At 38.4% G+C, this 25,732-nt stretch overlaps 2 protein-coding genes across 9 annotated transcripts in view; one reads left to right on the top strand and one right to left on the bottom strand.

Moving 5' to 3' along the window:
* The window catches only part of LOC124377855 (mitogen-activated protein kinase kinase kinase kinase 4-like), a 58,517-nt gene extending 41,216 nt beyond the window's left edge, over positions 1 to 17,301 (top strand). For 2 of the 8 annotated variants that reach the window (XM_046837182.1, XM_046837181.1), the window contains exons 13-32: positions 1,011 to 1,172; positions 2,491 to 2,577; positions 4,387 to 4,845; positions 6,050 to 6,199; positions 6,439 to 6,681; positions 8,684 to 8,787; positions 8,917 to 9,050; positions 9,176 to 9,273; positions 9,424 to 9,593; positions 10,256 to 10,373; positions 10,622 to 10,861; positions 11,677 to 11,794; positions 12,084 to 12,254; positions 14,170 to 14,313; positions 14,413 to 14,547; positions 14,664 to 14,764; positions 14,914 to 15,063; positions 15,213 to 15,372; positions 15,545 to 15,684; positions 16,488 to 17,301. In XM_046837182.1, coding sequence (XP_046693138.1) covers positions 1,011 to 1,172; positions 2,491 to 2,577; positions 4,387 to 4,845; positions 6,050 to 6,199; positions 6,439 to 6,681; positions 8,684 to 8,787; positions 8,917 to 9,050; positions 9,176 to 9,273; positions 9,424 to 9,593; positions 10,256 to 10,373; positions 10,622 to 10,861; positions 11,677 to 11,794; positions 12,084 to 12,254; positions 14,170 to 14,313; positions 14,413 to 14,547; positions 14,664 to 14,764; positions 14,914 to 15,063; positions 15,213 to 15,372; positions 15,545 to 15,684; positions 16,488 to 16,571 — 3,168 coding nt within the window. In that variant the 3' untranslated portion in view covers positions 16,572 to 17,301. The remainder of the gene's footprint in view (positions 1 to 1,010; positions 1,173 to 2,490; positions 2,578 to 4,386; positions 4,846 to 6,049; positions 6,200 to 6,438; positions 6,682 to 8,683; positions 8,788 to 8,916; positions 9,051 to 9,175; positions 9,274 to 9,423; positions 9,594 to 10,255; positions 10,374 to 10,621; positions 10,862 to 11,676; positions 11,795 to 12,083; positions 12,255 to 14,169; positions 14,314 to 14,412; positions 14,548 to 14,663; positions 14,765 to 14,913; positions 15,064 to 15,212; positions 15,373 to 15,544; positions 15,685 to 16,487) is intronic. The other 6 variants (XM_046837187.1, XM_046837184.1, XM_046837186.1 and 3 more) reach the window with 4 other exon arrangements.
* Positions 17,302 to 18,830: 1,529 nt separating this feature from the next.
* Positions 18,831 to 22,043, bottom strand: LOC124378248 (serine/threonine-protein kinase pim-1-like). Its single transcript, XM_046837820.1, has 5 exons — positions 21,989 to 22,043; positions 21,205 to 21,252; positions 20,682 to 21,060; positions 20,412 to 20,573; positions 18,831 to 19,217 (listed from the first exon to the last, which is right to left on the bottom strand). Exons 3-5 carry the CDS (start codon positions 21,019 to 21,021, stop codon positions 19,135 to 19,137), a joined length of 585 nt encoding a protein of 194 aa, XP_046693776.1. The 5' UTR covers positions 21,022 to 21,060; positions 21,205 to 21,252; positions 21,989 to 22,043; the 3' UTR covers positions 18,831 to 19,134.
* Positions 22,044 to 25,732: the final 3,689 nt, after the last annotated feature.

Raw genomic sequence — 25,732 nt, 5'->3', positions numbered from 1 at the left:
AGTGGGGAAACCCCCAACCACCATCCCCCCCTACAAAAAAAACCCAACAACGGAAGGAAGCTGCTGTACAAGTCTGAAAAGGCATTGCATAAGGCGGTGCAACAGTTTAACGTCCATAGTGGGTCGGCAGCTTGACGCAGTTATAGTAAGCGAGGGATGGTTTCCAAGACCATGTCCTACATGTAGATGTTAACATTAAGCAATGACAGTTAAAATTCGGGTCTGTTCGTGCTAATTAAAAAAAAACAGAAAACCAAAGGCCAAAGTTTTCTCTAAGGAGTCTCCTATTTGACTTTTGATCTCAATCCCAAATGTTTTTAGTACATAGCAAAAAATAGAATCTGTATTTCTGTTCCAATACTTTTGAAGGGGCTAGTTCTTTGTCATTTTGCATCCTGCTAGAGTGTTCAGAGGGTTTTCATAGCAAACCCAGGCTACCATAGCAAAAGCTCTGGGTTAGTAAATGGAAGGTCAGTGGTTTAAGCCCCGGTATCGCCAGGCTTCTCCTTAACCTTCTGTGCTCCAGGGGGCGCTGTATCATGACTGATCCTGTGTTCCGACCCCATAACATCGCAGGGACATTCGAAGAAAGAATTTCACTGTGCTGTTAAAACAAGTACATCTGACAAATATTAAACAGCTTTTCTTTCTTTTTTTTTATAACCGAGTTTAAGTTTGGCCTGTTAAAAAAGGAGATTATGAAAGCCATTCTGTTCTCAGCCCTTATCAGCATCATCAGCCAAGCGCTTTTGATGGAACTGTTTTGTTTGGGGAAAGTTGCAGGGTGCACCCTGCATGCATATGTGTATTTTGTTCATCTTTGGACAAGACATGTAAATACATTTATATCTTATGAGACTTTTCCAGAGCTGAACCAGGTCCACAGACAGAGTTCTAGTTAAAAAAAATCGCCTCAACCCAAATATCGTGTTGCTCATTTAAAACATTTGTCAACTTTGAGTTTCCTGTGCACGATGCACTCACTGTTGTTATCTCCTGGCGTGTTACAGCAACAGCGTCGTGAGCGAGAGTTGCGAAGGCAGCAGGAGCGTGAGCAGAGGCGGCGGGAGCAGGAGGAAAAAAGGAGAATAGAGGAGATGGAGCGCCGGCGCAAAGAGGAGGACGAGCGCCGGAGGGCAGAGGAAGAGAAAAGACGGAATGATCGCGAGCAGGTAATCGGACAAGGCGCCTGTTTTTCCTGCAATTTCTCAGATAACCGAGTTGTCTCTGTGGTCGACGCTAGTATTAGGAATTCGAGGATGCCATTTTTTTGTAATGGAAAAAATAAATGCATTACGGTTAGACAAAACGGTTAGATATGCATGATGCAGTCTAGATTGAAAGTTAAGTAATGTGCATAATTATTGCATCTATCACCAGTCTAATAGCACTGATTATTTTGTGATGATTGAGTTTGGAGCATGGATTTGAAAATCCTTCTTTTTTTATTTATTTTTTTTTACTAATTGATCTGTTGGAAGGTTCACCCGTGACACAGTTATTGTTTCTTGGTTAAGTCAGACTGACTAATTTTAAATCTAATGTATTGTACCAAGTTTCTCAGGGCTTTTAGAGGCTTTTCAGCACAGAACCTCTGCCATAATTAACAGTGCAGATGATGTTCTTTAGTGAATAACTCTCCTTGTTGTTCTGCCAAACCCAGTGTCGTCGAAAACTTGCTATTTTTGTCTCATCTGCCCAAGAACACGGTTCCTTTCAGAGTGTGTTGTACTTCAGGTGATTACATTTGTGGTTAGGTGAAAGAAATGACTTTCTTCACACACACCTTCGAAACAGCTTGTGGTCATGCAAGTGGCACTTAACTGTAGACGTAGTGGTGGTGATTTTGCAAATCTCGAACGAAGATCGCAAAACGGAAAATGTCTGCTTCCCTGAAAGTCCTCTTCCAGACATCTTCATCTTTCTTTATTGTTGCCATAGCAGTGGTTGTTTAGGTATATTTTAGACATTGTCTTATTGTCTTGTTTTGTGTTTAGGGACCGCACAAACTGTCAGTACAAATATTGGCTTATTAAATGTGTACACTATTAATGTAGCTATTTATTGCCCCAGTTTTATTTAGTGCCCCTTTTTTTTCCTGTAAGGTCCAAGGAGACATTACTTATAGTCTACTTGTTTTTACTGAGGTTTGGATTAAACCCATTCACTTGAAATCAACTTGAAATATGTTTATAACAGACAGGGTAATATGTCATTTCCACCACTATAACAAAAAAAATAAATAGATAAAAAAAAGATCCCTGCTTATAATAATTCTAGGAAAACAAGGAATCTTAGAGTTTTTGAACATTTAGGTGCACAAAGTGATAAGAATTTCAAGAGCAGCAGATATTTCTATGTAATTATTTATATATTTACATGAATTATAGAGTGGAAATTCTGTGCTCTTTATTGTGCGACCAATCAAATCAAAAGGAAAAACACTTTTTATGCTGAGCCGAGTCTAACCTCGACACGTTTGATCGACAGGAATATATCCGCCGTCAGCTGGAAGAGGAGCAGAGGCATCTCGAGATCCTTCAGCAGCAGCTGCTTCACGAGCAGGCCATGTTACTGGTAGGATCTCTGAACTTTCCTTCTCAGGTTCTCTCACAAAATGCCTTAGAACACAGTCCGTTTTTTTTGGTTTAGTTTTGTTGGGAGCTCCGTGTTATTTCTGGCCTGTTCTGTTAAGCTAAAATGTCATTGAGCTCAACACAAGATCAGAGTCAGTTAGATTTCTAATGGTGTCATCAGTCATGTTCAGTATATCGTACGTTCTCAGAGGGAGAAGGTTTAATCTGTATAATTATATGAGTAGTCTCATGACATTGCCACAGGAAATGCCCAGCAGGAAGAGCAGGGGATTTCCTTCCATTCCTTTCTCTCCTGTGGTTAGGCCAAAGTCATTGTTCTTGTCTTTACAGAGAGATGTTTATGCTATAAACAGGCTGCACAATATCTCAGGGGAGAAAGTGGAAATGAGTTAATACAGGACAAACAAAGTTAAATGCTTCTCTCTCAGGGTTTTTGTTGACCTTCTCCTCATTTCTTCCTCTCATTTCTGTCCATCACATGTCCACCAGTGCATAAACAAATACAGTATTTCATTAAATTACTAGTTAGAAGCTTGTAAAGCGACGTTTTCATGTTTGGGAAAAGTGGTTTTGTGTAAGCAGCCGGAAACAAGTTTTCTCACCGTTGTTTGTCCTCGTAGAGATCTTACAGTTTTAAAACAGGACCACATGCACTAAAGCAAAAATTAGATTCTCAAATTATTTACTAACTGTGAGCTTATTAATCTGTGAAAAGAATATTTACAGACCCATCATCAAGACCATTCAATTTAGCTCACTGAAATGTCAAGAATATTTTGGCTATAGTTTTACAGGGTTTTCGCAGAGTCTTAATAAAACTTTCGGCTTCTCCCATTAGGGGTCGCCACAGCGGACCATCCTCATGTTTGATTTGGCACGTTTTTACGCTGGATGCCCTTCCTAACGCAACCCTCCCCATTTATCCGGGCTTGGGACCGGCACTAAGGCTTGCGCAGCCCTAATGGCTGGGGTTGGTTCCCTGACCGGGGATTGAACCCGGGCCGCAGCGGTGAGAGCGCCGCATCCTAACCACTAGACCACCAGGGAACCTTTCGCAGAGTCTTAATAAAGCCTTCAATTTTAAAATTAAAATTTTAGGGCTTAAAAAAAGAAGTCGTAAATTCGCTGTTCGAGGCATTAAATAATTTTAAACGGGTCTTAATTTTCCAATGTCCATGTAACGCCACTTTTTATGCTCAATGTCCGCAGCACTTTAGAATTTTTTTTTCTTTGTTTCCTTGGTTTTTCTTTCGCTAGTCCAAATATAATTCGATGATTTGCGACTACAAACGAGACCAACACGCAACAGTCAATCATCTTACAGGTATTGCTGCGAATCTCTCTTGGATTGTACCACAGACGTGAAATGGATTATATTTTTCAGATTTGGGGAAGTGCAAGTTAAGTGATACTTGGCTTTAAAATAAATACTGAATTTAAGGTTTTTTTAGGGCTAGTTGCTAATATCTGTGTGCATGTTTTAGATTTTGTGATATATCGGTCATAAATTTTATTCTTAATGGTTTTAAAAGGCCTTAAAAAGTCTTGAAATTTGACTAAAGCAAGCCTGTTTTAAAGCCAGTGTTTATTTACTCTGACTCTAGAGCGTGTTTATACAGTAATATTTGCCTCAAATACAGAATTTCATGTTATAGAACATACTGACTATAATTACAAAGCAACCTATTGTATTAGCAGTATGTGTACCAGCACATGTAAGGATTTAAGAGGCATGGAAATGACTTCAATAATTGTGGAGCTTTTTCATGGAGCTACACTCTGTGCTCAGGAGTTCAAATGGCGAGAGCTGGAAGAGCAGCGGAAGGCGGAGAGGCTGCAGCGGCAGCTCCAGCAGGAACAGGCCTACCTGCTGTCCCTGAAGCACGGGCCGACACAGCGTACCTCCTCCCTCACGACCCCGCCCGACTGGGCAAAATTACCCCAAGCACGCCCCTTAGACAGCTCTGATACCCCAGTTAACTCTAACACAGATGAGTGCACGCCAAGGGCTGACCTTCCACGTCAGACTGAGAGTGAGCAAAGTGTAAATCCAGATTCAGAGCAGAATAAACCTGTAGATGGGATTGAAGCCCTTATTGATGAGAGCAGGGAACAGGCTGGAAGTGTATCTATGGACTCATGCCCTTTAATCACACAGCCAGTGAGTGAGACAGACAGGACTGACGACCCCCTCGTCCAGTCAACGCCAACAAGTGGCCCGGTGTCTGAATCCCAGCCAGTCAGAGAGGTGAAAAGCCATCCCGTTGGTCCGCCCACTGTTGCCTGCTGCTATTCTGGCTTCTCGAGCTAACCTCGGCTCAGTGTTGCATGTGAAGAACATTTAACTTACAGGCTATTAGGTAAAAAAGTGTGCTGGTGGAAGTGGCAAAACATTGAGATTAAAATTCTTTACCAATCATATAATAAGCATCAATATCTTATTGATATTTTTCATATCACATTTTGCTTTATTCTTAATGCAAATTATGTCTGATTAATGATTAAGTACAATATAAACATACTCTCACACCTTTTTTTTCCACTGACAAGGTGACTGCTTGCAGTCTAAAACAATGGAGACATAAAAGAAATAGGGGAAAAAATCCTTTAGACGTTAAATACACTGTCAAAGAAAATCAGTGAACTTACACATGCATTTAGAGGATTAGGGTTAAAAATCAATTAATCAATCAATCAATAAAAGACCAGACATCCGAAGTTCCAATTGTATTTTATCGTTTTTTGTTTGTTTGTTTGTTTTTTTGCAACAGTTAAAATGTAGAACAGGTTTAGGTGCATGTCCTCACTCTACTGCTTGCCTGGGCACCGTGTCAGTGGAAGGCGTATGTTCGTACGCACTTACACAATTAAAATTGGATTATAAACGTTTTCATCCAGAAAGAAAACCATTTTGCTCACCACCACAGTCATGTACCAGAACCCCACCTTCACCTTGTCTCCCTTTATGTCTTGTCTTGCTTTCTTGTGTAAACTAAACTCACATATTTGAAATTTAAATATAGTTAAATAAATGTAGTATAAGTTTTTTTTTTTTTTTCTTCTTTTCAACTTGACCTACATTGATCATTGGTAATTATTAGTTTTTAAAGACTTATTTTCCCATTTTTCTAGTTTGTTCTGCATGTCACGGTTTGGCTGTGAATTCCACCTCTTAGGAAAGACTTTGGTTGTCTTAATATTTAAAAAAGTTTAATAAGTTTTTTTTTTTGTTTGTTTGTTTGTTTTTTTTTTTTATAAATGAGCATGAAACATGGCTGTATATAAGCCAGAGCAACAATGTCCTAACAATTTGTCTGTTTTGTCCCTCTCTTATATGAGCTTGCTGAGAGCAAATAAACACCAGCCAGCATGCATAGTCTCCTGGTTTGGAACGACTGTCAATTCCGGTTGACATGACCCTCATTAAAACCAATGAATCTCCTTTGTGACAGGCTGATGAAAGATATCGCAAGAACCATCAGGGCTCGCCTCAGACAGCGCCACCCAAGCAGCCGCCGGTACCTCCTCGTTCGTCTGAGCCTTATTCTAACGGGAACGCTTCATCCGAATCCCCGAGCATGCACAAGCCCATGGAACCACAGGTAATGCCCAACATCCCCCTCGTCTGTTTCTGATGTGACTCACCTATACTTTGCTATGAAAATGGCTGTATGATACCAGATGACTGTGGTCATCCAGAGAATGTGCATTGCTTCCATCGTGCATTTTGTGTTCTTGGCTGTGATCACGCCTTTCTGTCTCACTGTGTCTCTGGTGTTCTCTCCCCTTCACACCCCCCACCCACACACCCCTCTCCTTCTGTTCTTTTCCCTTCTGCAAGGTCCAGTGGTCTCACCTGGCCGCTCTAAAGAACAACGCATCCGCTCCCCCCGTGTCCCGTTCCCATTCGTTCAGCGATCCGGTCCCTAATTTTGCACATCTCCATCTGCGCTCTCAGGAGCCACACCACCCAGCGCACCCTGCACATCCTACACGCTCTGAGCATCCACACCCTCTGTCACTTTCCCAGTCTCGGAGCCATGAGACACCTGAACCGTCTCTTAATGAAGAGGTTCCACCAAAGGTAAGAGCAGGATCTGTAATTTACTCATGTATTTCTGTTTGGGGAGACTTTTACTTTCACTTCACTACATTTCAAAGTCAAATATTTAACTTTTTACTCAACTACAATTCGGAAAATCAGTTGTTCCTTTTTATTAATGAGTGGCTAAAAGTTTTATTATTAAAATTAAATAATTTTATAAATAGTGTAGCGAGTGAAGTTTTAAGTCATAGAGGATCAATCGTGGCTTTAAATAATAACTGGGAAAAAAGCGTAAGAAAGGCGCGGGACAGGAAAAGTCTGCACATCGTGCATACATATATATATATATATATATATATATATATATATATATATATATATATATATATATATATATATATATATATATATATTCTGCGGAACAGGATTGTAAAATGCAGACACCTGTCCCGGTGACCCCAAATAGTTTTTTTTACCGCGGTACAGTATGCTGGATGCGCAGCTGGGTTGAGCGTATCTCTGTGAGATGCCCCACTCTCGCTGTGTTTTTTTCTCTTTCTCTTCTGTTTCAAGAAAAAAAGCAATTTTATTGATAAAAGCAGGTTTTAAAAAAAAAGCCCCCAAGTATGTCTCCTGCTGGTAGTGAAAATAAAGAGGAGGAACGGCATCAGTTTAGAGCAGAAAATTTTAATTATAAATCAGCATAGGGCAGAAAAGACTGTCAGTCATAGAACCATCTTCGACTTACAACTACCCCTATCGTATCTCCATCGTAAGTAGAGGACTACCTGTGTGTATGTGTGTGTGTGTGTGTGTGTGTGTGTGTGTGTGTGTGTGTGTGTGTGTGTGTGTGTGTGTGTGTGTGTGTGTATATATATATATATATATATATATATATATATATATATAGTGTGACATTTATAGCTATAATAAATAATAGTACTTTGGATACTTAAGTACATTTGGAGACAAATTCATTTGTACATTTACTCAAGTAATATTTTATCTAGTGTGTCTCTACTTTTACTTAAGTACATAATTTGTGTACTTCGTCCAGCACTTTTAATCACAATTACTGGTGTCATTATTACTTAATTTGTGTTTAAGTACCTGGGGCCAACAGTGCAAATTAATGAAGAGAGTAGAGGACAGGGTGGGAGATTGAAGATCTGCTGTGGTGACCCCTATTGGGAAGTAGAAGAATAAGATTATTACTTACTTGATTGCAAAAATAAACTATGCCGTTTTGCATGATTTCTTGGAAATACCAGATGCCCAGATGAAATACATTTTACAGTAGGGTTAGGGTTAGTGATGCAGTAGAAGAAAAATAAGACTCTCTGGCAAGACTTGAAAACAATAGTGCTGATTTATCTATTACATATTTTTTTAGTTCGCTGCAAACAGCTGCATATTAATAGCACGAGTGACACTGGGTTAGAAAATGTCTAGTACAGTGAAAGAAACAGGGTAATACTGCAGTGCACCTGGAGGCTCGGATTGAAATTCACACCTTGGGAAAGTTTGCCACACTGTAAACACACAATTTTTAATAACTAAACATTTGTTTTACTGATGCACCAAGTCTCAAATGAAGCACCAAAATCCGGCAATTAAAACAGTCTGTGTGGAAACATGGCAAAAGTTCCGTTCCGGTGTCCTGATGTTTTAGGTAATTTAAAACACCATGATTTAAAACATTACAAATACTAGAGTATTTTTACGAGCTGCCTGATCATCTAAAATTGTAAACAGGCTTGTGTAAGCAAATTGCTCAGGGCAAAAAAAGAAAAAGTAATGGTAGTCTGGTATGTCCGTTCTTTTTTTTTTCTTCATGTGGCTACTAGGCATGAACAAGTATTTTGGGAAAAATCTGAATCATTTGAAACAATGGTTAAATATTTTAATATACATACATACAATATATATACATACATACATACATATATATTATGGTAAATGATGTGGTTGATCATTTCATTGCTAGTGCAACTTATGTCACAGAAAAAAGAATGAGCTTGTATTTCTCTGTTTCTGTAAGGTCCCTGTGAGGACAACATCCAGATCACCTGTTCAGCCTCGGAGAGACTCCCCACTTCAAAACAACCAGCAAAGCAGCCAACCTGGACAAAGGAATGCTGGAAGGTCTGATGCTAAATCTCTTTGACTCGATATACTGAATGTGTTTATCTGGTTGTACAAGTTATCATTTAGAAGAGGATGAAGATGTATTGTTTGTTTATTTTGTTTGTCCTCTCTTTTATTCCTTGTCAGTAACGTGGAGCCGCGTCTGCTGTGGGATCGGGTGGAAAAGCTGGCTAGACCAGGGAGTGGAAGCTCTACTGGCTCCAGTAACTCCAGCTCACAGACTGGCTCTCAGAGTTCCGGGGAGAAGTTTAGGGTTCGCTGTAAGTATTGCAGATGGAAGCTTTATCCAGTCGTAAATCATCTATGAATACATGTTAGATCGACATAAATTGTTTGAAAGTTGTATGACATTTCAATTGACGTGTATGTTTTCAACTTTTCGAAGCATCTTCAAAATCCGAGGGCTCGCCACATCAACGGCTAGAAAACACGAGCAAAAAAACCGAGGAAAAGAAGGACTTTGTCAGACCAACCAGGCCCTCTGTGAGTTCAAAATTAGTTTGAATGTTGTTTACATCACCATACTCTGGTTCTAAAGAGTGTTAAGATGAATAGAAAATTGGGTCCTGGTGTTTTGGTTAATGTGCGTGTATATTAAGACTTTTATATATTATATATTAATACCACTCTTAGGATCTCACTCTATTGGCCAATGAGGTGCGTGCAATTGAAGAGACACGTCCTCCTCACAAGGTGACCGACTACTCCTCATCTAGTGAAGATTCCGATTCAGAAGAGGATGATGAGGTGGAACAGGAGCTGGGCAACGAGTCTACATCTGGCACAGAGGATACAAGGGCAAGGTGTGCCATCTTCATTTTATGCTTTACTGTAACAGACAGATATACAGAGTACTACATTGTCATTGCATAATACAGGTACACAGCAACGAAACCTAGAGGTACAATTAGTAGCAATTGTGCAAATAAATATGCAAATGTATGTACAATATGTAAAATGTGTATATATAATAAATAATAAATAAATATAAAGGCTATGCCAGTGAAAAATGTGCATGAGCTGTTGAGTAGGTACACCAAGAATAAATATATGGTGTGTGTGTGTGTGTGTGTGTGTGTGTGTGTGTGTGTGTGTGTGTGTGTGTGTGTGTGTGTGTGTGTGTGGTATATAAAAATGTACAGTGTGGGATGTGTACAATGTATGAACAAAGAATATACACAATGTATATGCAAATGATATTGATATGAGGATAATCTGGGCTGTGCAATAATTTTATATACAGGATAAAGGAATAGAACGATTGAATAAAATAATACTCTTATATACAGAATAAATGTCACACCGAATGTACACAGTGGAGCAGAACTGCTTGATGATTACTGCAGAAAAGTGTCAGTGAGCCATCAGTGTCCTAGCGATGTCCTAGATATATAATCACACAGCTCGATTAATGCGCTTTTAGAATGGAAACAATTGAATAATCCTGTCTGTCTCTGTCCTTCAGCTCAGCGAAAGTTAGCAACGGTGAGACCGAGTCTGTAAAGACCATGATTGTTCAGGATGAAGCAGAAAGCGACACGGCCATCACACCCTCTAAAGACGGCACTTTAATTGTCAGACCGGTACGAGGACCGCTTCAGTTTTTCTGTTCGATATTTTGTGTCTTTTCATCATTCGCCCATTCCTTTTGTATGTACTTTTTAATTATGATTTTTTTTGTTTGGTTTTTCTCGGAAAACCAGCGCTCCTTTTTATACAAATGCAAATCCGAGTAATTAGTTTTGCTGGCCCATTACTCCGTTCTTCCCCCACACCCCAACCCACCCTCCCCACGGAGTATAGACTCAGCTGTGCTTGTTTTTGATTCCAGAGTGTAGCAGAGAAAATCCGATTGGTTCCGGGGCCTGGTTCTGGTCCTGGCCCTGGTCACGGTCCTGCTCTAGGCCACCAGGAAAGAAATGGCTTCGCAGGCCGTATTCACCTGTTGCCCGACCTCATCCAACAGAGCCATCACTCCCCCTCCCCCTCCATCACCTCCTCCCCTTCCTCCAGTCACACCAGCCCCTCCATGTCCCCTCAATCCGCCTTGGAGAGGCTCCTTGCCAGCGAGGTATGTTTAGCCATTGTACCACTCTGTAACTGCTGGCTAGCTTTTCACTCAGCTTTATTCTCACTATTCACTAATTGATGCTGGGTGATGGATGAGCCGTAAGAACCATAAACGCCATAAGGAGCTCATTTTGGGATACTGTTGTTCCCTCGAGGGAGCTATTTTTGTACTGTTTTTGAGAATCTCTCGCATTCAAGAATTCACTTTGTTTTAGTTGCTCTTTTGGCTTCAATGTTAGTGTTTTGTAAAGTAAGAAAAATCACCCAAAGAGTAAAAAAAAAATAATCTACAAAATCACATTTCTCCCCTGATCACTGTTGGGATTTTCCTGGCGCAGGTTCAGTAAAGGAAATTCATAAAGCAGCTGAGCACTGAGCTTAATCTTTTTAATACGGGGGTGTCTTACTGTACGTCAACATTTTAGCCACGTCCAACTACTCCTTTAAAACTGGCGAAACTAATTCATTTTGCTTTTCCCATCATCCTTTGGTTTTCCTTTTTTTTTCCTTCAGTTCTCTCTTTAACCTTCAGTTAATTCTTAACCCTCTTTTATTTACTTTGCATGTCTCCATTTTAACAATCTCTTGTTTTCTCAGGTCACAATTTAGTTTACTTCTAAATACTTTTACTTCCAATAGGGACACAATGAAAGATTAACACTAATTTCATAGCTATGAGGAAATGAAATAGAGATTTATGATTGTAAGACTGGAGTTTATAAAACAGAAGAATATATGTTTGATACTGTCCTAGATGTTGTAAAACCAGATGTTATTTGGCTACATATTCATCATTTAATGCTTCTTCTCTCTCAGACGCTCTCTGGTAGTAATTCCCTGCAAAAACACAAGTCCTCTTCCTCCTTCACCCCCTTCATTGATCCTCGACTTCTACAAATATCGCCCTCTACTGGCAGCTCTCTCAACAACATGGGTAAGCCACAAAATTGGTAGGAGGTGTAGTTATGATAAAGAAATTAATTTAAAATAATGCACAATCCTACTTTTTTTAAATATTGTAATTAGGAAGTACAGATTCCTTGTTCAATACACTTTCTGTAATTTACTACACGTACACTGTTTTATCTGGTGTTGCTTTAAATTTGATTTGTAATGCTGCAAATACATGCAATATAAATACTAATATGAAGATGAATGCTACTACATACTTCATTAACATAAATATAAAGCTGATACCAACTTTTTTTTCTTTTTTCTTTCAGCAATCATTGGGAATGACACTCGGCTGCATGAAGCCTTAAGGCCAGACCCAATGCGTAAAGGCTCGGTGGTTAACGTGAACCCAGTAAACACTCGGCCACAAAGTGACACGCCAGAGATTCGCAAATACAAGAAGAGGTTTAATGCGGAGATCCTGTGTGCTGCACTCTGGGGTACATACATTTACATATATTTATTTATACATTTATTTATTAATTTTTTGTTATTTTTGAAAATACATTTTTTAACAAATGAGCAGTTCTTAAAACCCCATCCATCACTGGTTAGATTTGCATCGATCGAACTTCAGAGAAATGAGTCTGTCATTAATTTAAATATCTTACACAAGTAAATATAAACAGCAAGGCCTTCTGTGTACATTAGCCAAAAAAAAAAAACTCAGGGAAATTTAAATACCGGATTTGTTTTTCGCACACGCGCACATACACGCACATACACCATCTTCGGTAATATGGGTTGGGTTTGACCTATGAAGTTTGACTTGGAAACAAGATAAACAGATGTTTTGTCTTCACTAATGGATTTGAAAAACAGAATGCCCTAAAAGGTGCAATCGTGTTCACATTCTCAATTATGTATCTTATGTACATCTGGAGCAGGGATGGAGGCAACTGGTGGCCAGGAAATGACCTTGACAGGACCATGTCAATATGATCGGTGAAAAATGAAAAGACTGCTTTTATATGATGATGTTAATTCACCAATCAGGAGATGGTGCTGGTTTCTGCCCATCACTATAGTAATTAAAACATAGTAGGATATGCGTGCTATTGGGAATGATCACAGAAATGAGTAAAAAGAAGATAATAGTTGACAGCGACAACCCGTGTTTTTCCAGGCAAGAGGGGAAACAGATCTGTTTACTCAGTTTAAGGGGCATATGACATGGATTCAATTGATAGAAACCATAGACTATGAGACTATTTGGCAATAGTAATTTTGTCTGCAATGATCGATAAATGAATGTGTTTTGGGGAAATGTGTGCACTGAATTGTTTATATATTTAGTAGTATTAGTATTTTAAATTCTAGTTTTAAAGGAATAGTTCACCCCACCAAAACAAAATTATTTGCTCACCCTTAAATTGTTTTAAACCTGTATGAGTTTTTTTTGTTTTTTTTCAAAAGAACAAAGAAACTCCTACAGGTTTGAAACAAAAGTGTGAGTGAATGATGACAATTTTCAGTTTTGGATGTGGGAAAGGAGGGGGTTGGGGGCACTATCCCTTTAATAACTGTTTTATATAGCACTTTGAACTACTACTAATCCAAGATAGGGTACATTTTGTTCAGTTGTATATATTTGCTTGTCAATGAACAACGCTGGCCATTTTAATGAGCATAACTGCACAAGTTTTCTCTCAATAAAGCGTAAATTGAGCCATTATGTCAAATGTGTTAGTCTGGATTAGTAATCTGGCCTCCTGGTATGAAGGAGAAAAAATGCTGGTCCTCATCACTGTGAAAGCTGCCCATCCCTGATATTCTTCTTTTGGCTTCTTCCATTAGGGGTCGCCACAGCGGATCATCCGTCTCCAAACCCTCTGTCCTCTACATCTGCCTCTTTCAAACCAACTACCTGCATGTCTTCCCTCACCACATCCATAAACCTCCTTCTTGGTCTTCCTCTTTTCCTCCTTCTAGTGCCTCTATCCTCAGCATTCTCCTACTGATATACCCCATGTCCCTCCTCTGCACATGTCCAAACCATCTCAATCTCTCCTCTCTCACCTTGTCTCTAAAACGTCCTACATGCGCAGTCCCTCTAATAAACTCGTTTTCTAATCCTGTCCATGGTTTTCACGCCCAATGAAAACCTCAACATCTTCAGCTCTGCTACCTCCAGCTCCACCACCTGTCTTTTAGTCAATAAGGACTTAAAGTGGTATCAACTGAACAGAATGTTATACTCAAAACATTACTGTTCATCTGGTTTCCAAGTCGATCCACAGCGATTTCATGCATTAACAACTTTAAACTGACTCACCATGTTTTTCTATATTCGATGGCTGAGCTTAATATTCAGTTTTACAACGATTATTACATTTCTTTACTCTGCCTCTGTAGGGGTGAACTTATTGGTGGGGACAGAAAGTGGGCTTTTGCTTTTGGATCGCAGCGGGCAGGGTAAAGTTTACCCTCTCATCAACCGGCGCCGTTTTCAGCAAATGGATGTTCTGGAGGGCCTTAATGTCCTTGTCACAATATCAGGTAAGATACAGAGCCTGCAAACATTTTTTATTTTTTTTTAACATTTAGCCAAGAACTATGGAACCCATAGTTTAGACGTCCTTGTTTTTTTCGGGGCAGGAAAAAAGAACAAGCTGCGAGTGTATTATCTGTCCTGGCTGAGGAACAAGATCCTCCACAATGACCCCGAGGTGGAGAAGAAGCAGGGGTGGACTACAGTGGGAGAGCTGGAGGGCTGCGTGCACTACAAAGTTGGTATGTGTTGCTTCAAGGTTTCCTGATACCATATCAGTAGTGACTTTTATAGTTAATAATAAAGAAGTTCAGTTCGAAACATGTTATGAAATGTTTTAAATGTTTGTCTTTCACAGTTAAATATGAAAGAATCAAGTTTTTGGTGCTCGCCTTGAAAAACTCTGTAGAGGTCTATGCATGGGCACCAAAGCCATATCATAAATTCATGGCTTTTAAGGTGAGTGCTTTTTAAAGTTAAACCTTTTTTTTGTTTAGTTTTTTAACAAAACGCTTCCTGAAATTGCATCTAAATAGAAATTACTGATCCAAGCTTTATTATATTGACATTAAATCTTGCTTTTTTTTCAAATTTCTTTAATCTTGCAGTCATTTGGAGACCTGGCGCACAAGCCCTTGCTAGTGGACCTGACAGTAGAGGAGGGTCAGAGGTTAAAGGTGATTTATGGCTCCTGCTCTGGGTTTCACGCAGTCGATGTGGATTCTGGTGCGGTTTACGACATCTATTTGCCCACACATGTAAGCATTACAGTATTCTCGGTAACAGGAAGCTAATAAAAAACCCCACCTTGTGTTTGGCCTCCTTTCTTTCATTTGTTTTAAAGCTGCTACCGTGCGGTTGATGTGATTAATAGAGCCATAGCTTTTTCACTTTTCTATTTTGATAGATTCAGACAAACATCCAGTCACACGCCATCATCATCCTCCCCAACACGGATGGCATTGAGCTTTTGGTGTGCTACGAGGACGAAGGCGTCTATGTGAACACGTACGGGCGCATCACCAAAGATGTGGTATTACAGTGGGGAGAGATGCCCACCTCTGTAGGTACGCTAAACACACAAGCGTTCAATCATATCACTTCGGATAAGACCAGAACACGCGTAGCCTCCGGTGCAGCCTCTGATCGCTTTGTAATTCTTTCGTATATTATATGATTTGAATTCTCAATTCTTACTTCAGGTAAAGTCACATGACCTCTCAATCCTTTGCTTCACAGCATACATCAGATCTAATCAGATCATGGGCTGGGGCGAGAAGGCCATAGAGATCCGCTCGGTTGAGACGGGCCACCTGGATGGTGTGTTTATGCACAAAAGGGCACAAAGGCTTAAATTTCTGTGCGAGAGAAATGACAAGGTGAGATTTATGGATTTAGACTGAACATTGCTGTTGTTAACTGTTGTTAAATGTAGCAACATTTTTGAATCGATAAAGCATTGAGCCGTCCCACCTTTAGACATGGCATTTTTTTTTTTTTTGTGATTTCTTTGTTTTTCTTTTGAGATTTGTTTCTTGCACTTTTTGTATTGTGTGTGGGGTATTATTAAAAGCTAGTAGTAAAATGCAGGTGAATAAAAAAGAACCCAAAACACTTCTTAAGCATCTCCTTAGACAGCATGGAAAGTGCAGCACTATTGCTTAGAGGTCAATCGAATTGTCGGTTTTGCCGATTAATCAGCACCGATTGTTGATTGCTGGAACTATCAGCAAAACCTTGTACCGATAGTTTTTCCGAGTTGTACGAGTGCGGCCTCTAGAGGCGAATCACTGACATCACATGCTGTTTGGTTTAAAACACAAGATTGCAACTTTGTACCTCATTCATGTTAGCTCATAGTGCTTTAACTAAAGTTAACGGATAAAATGGATTTGTTTTAAAACTGTATTCGAAAATGTTGAAATGAACAAACAATACTTCTAAAGCATTTATTAACTTTAGGTAATGTTATGAATGGAATCTTACTGTAAAGCGTTTCCATTTCGCATCAATCCAAACAGTCCTGCTAAAAATGGACATCTTTAAATTTCTTCACAAAGGCCAGAGCATTAAAATTACATTTATTTTTTTTTATCATTTTTATCTGTAATAACGTGTAAGATTATGTTACATGGTCGACCTCTACTATTGCTAATGTTTGTCTCTGGTGCTTTCCCTGCAGGTTTTCTTCGCTTCTGTACGCCAAGGAGGTGCGAGTCAGGTCTACTTCATGACTCTGGGACGCAGCAATCTGCTCAGCTGGTAAAGCACGTGACTACAAAAACGCAGCGTTTGTGAAACCACTGATGAGCCGGCGTTGAGCTGAAATGTCTTCTTGGGCCTCGTGCTCCATAAAGCAGCGGCAGTTTTTCTTTTCTTCTCCTAAGTAGCTGTGACTTGTGAATGCAGAGACATTTGTGGAAGGGAGCGACCGCGACCGCTGCAGCCGTCATTCGTGCGGAGGCTTGAAGTCACAAATGTTTTCCAGACTTTTCATGGAGATCTCTAACACTTAACATTCAGGGGCTTCACTTTTCAACACTTTGAGACACTGAGGGATCCAAGCGCATGATCGGTTACTAACTACGGTTTACGTCAATTTATTTGTGCAGAACTCTGTGAAGGGAGCGTGCATGTTGCCCCTTTCTCTCTTTCTCTCACTATTTCTCTTTCTCTCTCATACACACACACACACACACACTCGAGGGAAAGCAAGGATGGGGCTTCATGGCATCAGGTGATGAAGGAGCTCTGTTTTTATTTTAATTTTTTTCTGTGAATCTGTCAACTGCCAAAACATCAGTCATACTGTATTATCGTGGTAGTCTGGGTTATTTCAGGGGATTATTACTCACCGGCGTTTTTAACAACCTTGACTTTAGTGTGTTGAGATTTTACGCTGATGAACTTGTACCAATGTTTCATATACAGTACATTGAGTGTTTTTATTTTTTATGCATTGCACTTGATAAATAAATTCTTAGTTTCCTTCTCAATGTGCTGCTCCGTGTCCAGGTGATTCATTGTTGAAGCTTCGAATACCAAAAAGCAAACATCGCTCTTCTCACCACATTCGGCATTCCTTTGGCCTAAATAAATATTTCAGATTTAGGATTTACAAATCAGCTTAAAGTGATGGACTCTACATTTTGTAAACAATAATGACCTCTACAGCCAATCATAACTAAGAAATAACAATCCGTCTGGTTTGACCCGTCCATGTCGGGCAGAAGGAATAATCTTTATGCACATAGATGCTTGCTCGGTTGCTAAAACTGAAATATCTCACACAGTGCATTCCTGTGTAATCTGTCACCCTAAAACGATGATATTTAGGGTCTTTTTGAAGTAAAATCATTCAGAAATGTGACATTTAGTGGAGGGGTTTGTTTGTTTGTTTTTTACACAAATGCTTAAAACAGATCTTGACCCATTGCATGTTATTTAAAAATTTTGCACGTTTTCTTTTTACAATATTTAAATTAAAATTTCATCCTCACCTACAATACAAACTATTCTGCTTGATTTTTACTGCAGAAACAGCTAATACACACCTTTAATTCACACCACACAATTTTTTTATTTTAAATCTTCTGTCAATAGATGTAAAGTTTCCAGGCGAAAACCTTTGACTAGAGTCGACAACTCGCCTATCTCTTTTGAGCAAATTCGAGTGCCCATGATGGATTGGACTCTGATATTGTTTTCTGCTGCCCATCCACTTCAAGAGCTAATGTCTTGTGTGTTCTGAGATGCTTTTCTGTTTACTACGATTTTAAAGAGGGAGGGGAGTGACTGCTGAGTTCCTGAACCAAAGAACCAATGGTTCAAGTATCAGAAATCACCCATTCCAATGTTTACATTAAACATTAACTGAAGTTCCATGGGATTATAATTGTATGCTTTGTGCTGCAGACAAGTGATTGAATGAAATAGAATAAAATAATTCCAATTAAAAAATGTATATATATGTTTTTAATTCTATTTATTTTGTTCATTATTACTCTCAAATAATTAATTTTCCCTTTAATTAATTTCCCCCTCATATTTAGAAAAGCTCTTTATAATAATGTAAAAATGCGATAATCTTTAACCACCAAAAATTTGTAAAGATGATTCCAAGATTAGAATTACGTTCAATAAACTGCAATGGATGTTTACTGTGATAAATACTTGTATATAATATTCTGTTGCCATCACATACCTATGTGTAAACTTGCCAAAACTGCAAAGACAAAAAATACAGTATTTACTGTAGCAATGTTGCATCTGTATATTGCTCTGTTCTACTCTGCTTTAGAGTCACTCACTGACTTTGCTCATACAAAAATACTGACACGTTGGACACAGTTTTGACATGTTCACTTAGGGTGTACTCACTTTAGTTGGCAGTTAATTTGACAATAATATCTGTATGTTTAATTATTTTTTAGAGCACAGTAAATCTGTACTGCTATACAAACTGCACATGAACCAAAATACCTGCAAGTTTAATTTCTATAGTATTTTATCCTTGAGAGGATATCATAAAATGGTTGTGGAAATTTAGAGGCGGTATATAGAGGTGGTTGCTGGGTGGTAGAGACATTGGACTTTGTATCAGAAGGTCACAAGTTCAAATCCCACCACCACCAAGCGGCCCTTAACCCTTCCCTGCTCAATTGTAAGCCAATCTGGAAAAATGCAATAAATGTAAATATTGTTGTGTTGGGATGATCACAGAGAGACAGTAGGCAAGAATAGGGTTCAAACAAGTATTTCTTGTGCTTTCTCTGTACAATGCAAACTTGGCTATGCATAAGGTGCATCTTTAAAGGCTTGTGAAGAAGTTAGGCGAACTCGTAGAGGGACCCAGGGGGCTGTCTGAGGCAGGCTTGGCGGGTTCTTAAATCCTTGCTGCTGGAGCTGCTGCCTGTGGGAGAAAGTAGAGAGATATGTTCTATCAGTGTGGTTTGGACTGAGCTTTCCTCCACCCATTTTTTCGTCTTCCTTTATGCACCTTAGGCTCCCCAAGAATGGTGAGGAGCAGCTGTGTGCTTGATCAGGTATCAGCTGTGTCTCGTTCCTCTGCCCCACCTTTCTGTTATGTGTTTGCCTGCTTTTCAAAACACACACACCTATTATATATATATATAATAAGTACCTCAGTTTTTAGGTCAGTTTGGTTCAATTTTGGTACAGTTTGGAGGGGTGGAAAACATAAATTGCTTGTCATTTTTTTATTAATGCAGTTTATTATTAACAACATTTGTGAACAACAGTTTATATTTTAGAACTATTTCAAGTCAAATTCCTGATTAGTTAAATAATATATAAAATTATATTTTACAAAAAAATTAAAAATAAAACCGAAAAATCGAATGAATGCAATACACTTATTATATTGATTAAATTGATTCAATAAAATTTACTTACATTTGTTAGACCCTTTAATTTGTCAGACCATTTCAATTTCTAAAGATATGATCTAGTTTTACTCATTTCAGAATACTTTTTTCCTTTTAAGAAAACTTTAAAGAATCCATAGCACTAGCATTAGTCGCTAGCCACTCCCTGTTTAGCGGCTAATGCTAGTACTATGGATTCTTTATCATTTTCATGCATGCGCAAAACAAATCTTATTTCCAGTAGTGAGTAGCCACAGTGACACTGCGCTAACTCTAGTTTCTTTTTTATACCCCTTGCATTGTTTGTTTTCAAGGTTCTGCCAGTTTATACTTTTCTGAGGGAACTCAGATTTTAACTATGTTCTGCCCGTAAAAAGGATTGCAATCAGTATATATATATATATATATATATATATTTAGGTCATTTCAGTTGTGCTGTACTAACCTAGCTTTGGAACCATTTATGTGTGAGGACCTGATCGAGGGTTGGTCGTCTAGTGAGGTCTTCCTCTAAACACCAACCAATTAGACTGTAGCAAGCTGTGTATGCAGTAATGCAACAGGTTAATATAACTCTAAAATCTACAATCATATACATAACTTATTGTCAGTTGTTTATGTCAGTGTCATTGGTTATAACTTATTACTTATATAACTTATTACTTAGAATTATTACTTAGAATTATAACTGTAAAATAAAAGTATAAAAATTTTTTGACCATCAGACAGATTATCCTTGAACACCAACAAGTCGTCATCAAAAACATGAATTCCTCCACATAACATGCTAAGTAAGAGTAGGCCCAGATCACGGATGACATCATATTCTGCTCTTTTCTCATCTTCACATATCCAAATCTTTGGGACGATGATTGTAGTGGCTGAATGTAAAACGGAGAAGCAGTACTGTCAGCGAGATCATAAAATAAATAATAAAATGAAATGAAAAAATATCCAACATTGAATTTTTATTTAATCGACTCGCTTACCATCACATTCTGTGCAAGTGGTGTCCTTGCGAAGAAAACTAAAGCCGAAATCAATCAGCTTCACTTCCATGGTTTGAATGTTAGAGAGAATGTTGTCTAATTTCATGTCTCTGTGGAACACGCCACGGTCATGGCAGTGGCGTAGAGCTTTAACTAACTGCTGCATGATGGACTGAGCCTGAGCATCAGGCACTTGGTTTTGTAAACTTCTACAATAGTCGAAGAGCGTTACGCAGGGTTCGGGCCGCTCTAGTATTAAGATGAAGGCTGTGTCTGTCTCAAACCACTCCAACAACTCTATCACGTAAGGGCATCGAGGCTGCTTGCACAGAAGTTTCATTATTGCCAACTCCAGAGGAAAACTTTCTCTGTCACAGGGCTAAATACAGAGTGGACATGGTTAGTATTGGAATCCATGTAATGAGGTAAAATCCACAATGGTCAATGTGTATTAACACAAATCAGACTTTGATCTTATATATGACAAAACAAGTTCAGATTTGATTTCAAAGTAAAGACTTACACAATAGATATATGTCGATAATTCCTTTAAAACACATTTAACGGCAACCTGCAAAACAGAAGCAGATAGTGGCAAATTTTACTTGCAGCTAGCTGACAAGCGAGCCAACTGTCTACATATAATTGTATGAGATCTAAGACAGTAGGAATTTTGGCAAATTTCAATCCAAACTTTTTGCACAGTCACAGCAGGTCGATGGTATGTGGTGCTGCCTAATGAGTGTATATATATGTATATATTTACAGTGGAACCTCGATTCTTACCACCTTGACAATCGTGATCTTGATAGTTTGCGACTTTTCATTTGGAACCAGACTAAGAGCAACACGTGAATATTATATTTGTATATAAATATTTGTATTAGGCATCAAGTGAGTGAACATTTTGTCCCCAAAGTTGATGTTTTAGAAGCTAGAAAAAAGGAATTTGACTGAGTTTAACAAGGGGCAAATTGTAATGGCTAGACAACTTGTTCAAAGCATCTCCAAAACTGCAGGTCTTGTTTGCTGTTCCTATTTGGCAGTGGTCAGTATCTATTAAAAAAGTCCAAGGAAGGAACAGTGGTGAACCCATGACAGGCTCATGGTGGCCAAGGCTCATTGATGCATGTGGAGAGCGAAAGCTGGTCCAACAGACCAGCTCCTGTAGCTCACACTGCTAAAGTTAATGCTGTTAATGCTTGAAGGGTCAGGACTGTTCTGACAGCAAAAGGGCGACCAACAAAATATTAGGCAGGTGATCGTATTGTTATGCCTGATCGGCGGACATATATGCTGATAATCACCTCTTTGCCATCCGATATCCGAACACCTGCATAGACGGAACTAAAGGCTCCTCTCCCCAGCTGTGCTCCCGTAGAGTAAAGTTCAAAAAAGCTGTTTACTGTTGACCAAAAATAACTACATTAACACACATCAATCATCAGGTTACTATTTTTACACAATGTGAACTATATTTTCTAAGCATATGTCATTTTTGGTTTGGAGATCCTGCTCTGTGGTCCTTATAAATGTACCAGCTTTACTGCTGCTGTATAATGAGTCCAGACTGTGTGTAAGGCACAGTTTAAAGTGGACATGCCATTTTCAACATTGTCTGATGTCGTTCCCTCTCTTGTCACATGGATCTGTTCTGTCATCCTTTCTTTTAGCCATTTTCAAAAAGATTGTCCATGATGCTTCTTTTTAGATGTTTTCTCTTGGTGAAAAAGCAGGATGCCTCTGACTGGGTTTTATTTGAGACTGAGCCTACTGAAGGAAACGTGAGAAATTAATAGATTTCTGATATAATATTCTGTACGTTTTTTTTTTTTTTTTTAAAGCAAAAAATCATACGTTCTGAGTTTTGAAAATCATATGTATATATGGGTATACCCATAAACACTATATTGTCAAAAGTTTGCAGACACCTGGTCATAAGTATGGTATGTGCTTTTTGAGAATCTCATTCCACATTTAGTCCCAATTTGCTCTTATATTAACCTCCACTCTTCAGGAGATGTTTCACTAGATTTTGGAGTGTGCTTAGTGCTCACTTAGTAAAGGCAGGTACTGATGTAGGCCTGGGTTGCAGTCAGTGTTCTAATTTATCCCAAAGGGGTTCGGTAGGGTTGAGATCAGTGCTCTATAGCAAGATCTTCCTTTCCAAATCATGTAAAGCATATCGACAAAGATCGCTTTGTGCACAGAGGCATTAACATGCTAAAACAGGTTTGGGTTTCCAAAATTAAGTGAAGGCAAAATTTTATTATACTGCATCCAAAAAGATTCTATACAGTTGCATGCCTCCAGCTTTGTGGTAACAGTGAGAAGAACCACTAATGTCAGGAAAGGTCTGGTGGCCCAATACGTTTGTCTATATAGTTTATAAAAGATGTATATCAAAGCTGAAGTGATTTATAAATTTCCAATACCAGATATCCTACACAGAGCCTGTGTAGGGCACAAGCACACACTAAATACAATTTATACACATACCTTCTTTAATAATGTGGATTTGTTTAACAGGGCGTGATCCTGTTCCCCGTCTCTTCACATGTTTCTGTTCTGTCTCTGTCATCATCTTTTTTGCCAGCAATTCTTCATGATCATTAATGCTTTTTCTGTTCAGATGATCCTTTCTCTTCTTGCTTTCTCTTACAGTAAAAGAGCAGGGTGCTTCTAAATGGTTCTCAACTAAGACTGTGCCTGCTGAAGACAATATTTTAGAAATGATTAGAGGTGTCTGTTATTATACCATAAATCACATTACACTTATTCAAATTACTTTCATAACACTGGATTGTCTCCTAATGGATCAAGTAGTGCATTAGACTAAATGTTTACAACATGTACAAAATGAATGTCACCCTACTGTTGTTCCATAATAACTGTTTTAACTTTTAGGCATTTTGTTTGCAGAACATAACATCCTGATACATAATATGTCTCGAAAATAACCTCTGCTTTGACAAGATCATTTTGACATTTCACCTTCCATATCAAAGTCCAAAGTATAATAGAGTTATGTTTTACCATTTTACTGTTTACTGCTACATTGTTTTACTCTACATTATAATGACAAATATGCATTAATAATAATAATATTAATAATATATTGCTGAACAAATAATAAAAATTAATTTCATGAAGTTGCATATTTATACATGTATAGTGCCTATAGAAAATCCTCATACCCTGTGAAATTCTTTACCTTTTGTCACATTATATCTTGAAAAATCAAGTCAAGTTTATTTCTATAGCGCTTTTCACAACAGACATCTCAAAGCAGCTTTACAGAAATCAACAGTCAAGGTAAATGGTGTGCAATTATCCCTGATGAGCAGCCGTGGCGACTAAAATAAATTTTTTTAGAATAAAATAAAATCAATTAAAATAAAATGTAAATGTAATAAATTGCAATAAATTCAACAAAAAAAATTAAGTCTAAATGTTTTGATTAGCCCCTTAAATTATACCATTATAAACATACTCAGATGCCACCTATCAGCTTCCAGATCAAACCCCAGACTAATTGATCCATCTGACAGTATTGCATGGCATATAGTGTTGTTTTGTAGCACATATCACATTAGCACATGACACATTATTATTAGTTATTTCTTTTGTTATTCCTTTTGGTTTATATTATGTTATTAATTAGTGTATAACATTCACAGTGTTGTTTCTTTTTGTATTACTTTTTTATATTTATATCACTCAGTATAACCAAAGAAAAGTGCACTCAGTATATCCACAGTAAGACTTAATGTGTGCGAGTGGGTGAAAGCATAAGTCTCATTCATGGTCAGTATTTCCTTTGCCAGCCTTATAGAGAGTTCCACTTCCAACACAAAGAGTTTCGGTTCTGGGCTGATTATTAAAAATACCGTACCGTACGTTTTGGAGATAATGGTGGCAGACCTGTTGTCAAATCAAAAATTGAGAATGATGTAACCAATGACAAATAAGAATAAGGGTTGTTATCTATGCTGTAAAACTATGCCTATTCTTTGACATCACAACTCTGAGTATTAGTTCTCACTCTCCAGTGTTCTGTATTGTTGAAAGATTTATGATCCAACTCTTGATGTCACCCAAATGAGGATGGGTTCCTCTTTTGAGTCTGGTTCCTCTCAAGGTTTCTTCCTCATAGCATCTAAGGGGATTTTCCTTGCCACAGTTGCCACGGCTGCTCATCAGGGATAAACACACACAATTCACCTTAACTGTTGATTTCTGTAAAGCTGCTTTAAGACAATGCCTGTTGTGAAAAGCGCTATACAAATAAACTTGACTTGACTTGACTTGACTTGACACTGCCAAAACTTTACAATGGCTGGGAAAGTGCTTTCACAAGACCTCCAGAATAAAGTTGTAGTAAGGAAAGCAAACACAACACACCACCCAAAAACATACCACCTACTGTGACGCATGGTGGTGTCAACGTTATATTGTGGAGGTGTTTCTCTATAGTGGGAATTGGTCAGGATTGAAGAGAAAATGGATGCTGCCAAGGACATCAAAATTTTTGAGGAAAAACTATGTCTGTTCCAGACAACTGAAGATGGACAGGTCATTTACTTCCCAAAACGTACCACCAAAAGAAAAAAGAACTTCAGCTATGAACCTCTGACTGGTTAGGGTTATAGCTGAAGTTCTTTGTTCTTTTGGTGGTACGTTTTGGAAAGTGAATGACCTGTCCATTTTCAGTTGTCTAGAATATATTATAGTTCTATATACAGTTGTGTTCAAAATTATTCAACCCCCAATGCTGTAAATGGTTTTAGGGAATTTAGTGTACATTTGTAATTGTATTCAGAATGAAATCCTACAAGGACTTCTTAAAGAACCATATGCAACTAAAATGACATCAATTAGTTTTGTAATACAGTAGTAAATGTTTCTTTTGTGAATTCTTCATTGACATAATTATTCAACCCCTTAAAGACTACCACTCTGAAGAACAGAGGTTCAATGAAGTGTTTTCAATCAGGTATTGAAAACACCTGTGGATATCAGGGAGCAGCAATAAAGCCTAATAAGCACCA

The sequence above is a fragment of the Silurus meridionalis genome, chromosome 24, assembly GCF_014805685.1.
Source record: "Silurus meridionalis isolate SWU-2019-XX chromosome 24, ASM1480568v1, whole genome shotgun sequence".
NCBI classification, from domain to species: domain Eukaryota; kingdom Metazoa; phylum Chordata; class Actinopteri; order Siluriformes; family Siluridae; genus Silurus; species Silurus meridionalis.
This window is presented reverse-complemented; position numbering and strand designations above follow the sequence as displayed.

Excerpts from the sequence above, each read along its gene's own strand:
- LOC124378248 (XM_046837820.1), bottom strand. The coding sequence starts at position 21,021 with ATGAAACTTCTGTGCAAGCAGCCTCGATGCCCTTACGTGATAGAGTTG. Across the intron at positions 20,574-20,681 it reads CACTTGCACAGAATGTGATG|CCACTACAATCATCGTCCCA; the intron begins GTAAGCGAGTCG and ends TTTTACATTCAG. Across the intron at positions 19,218-20,411 it reads CAAGGATAATCTGTCTGATG|GCAGCAGCTCCAGCAGCAAG; the intron begins GTCAAAAAATTT and ends TTTCTCCCACAG.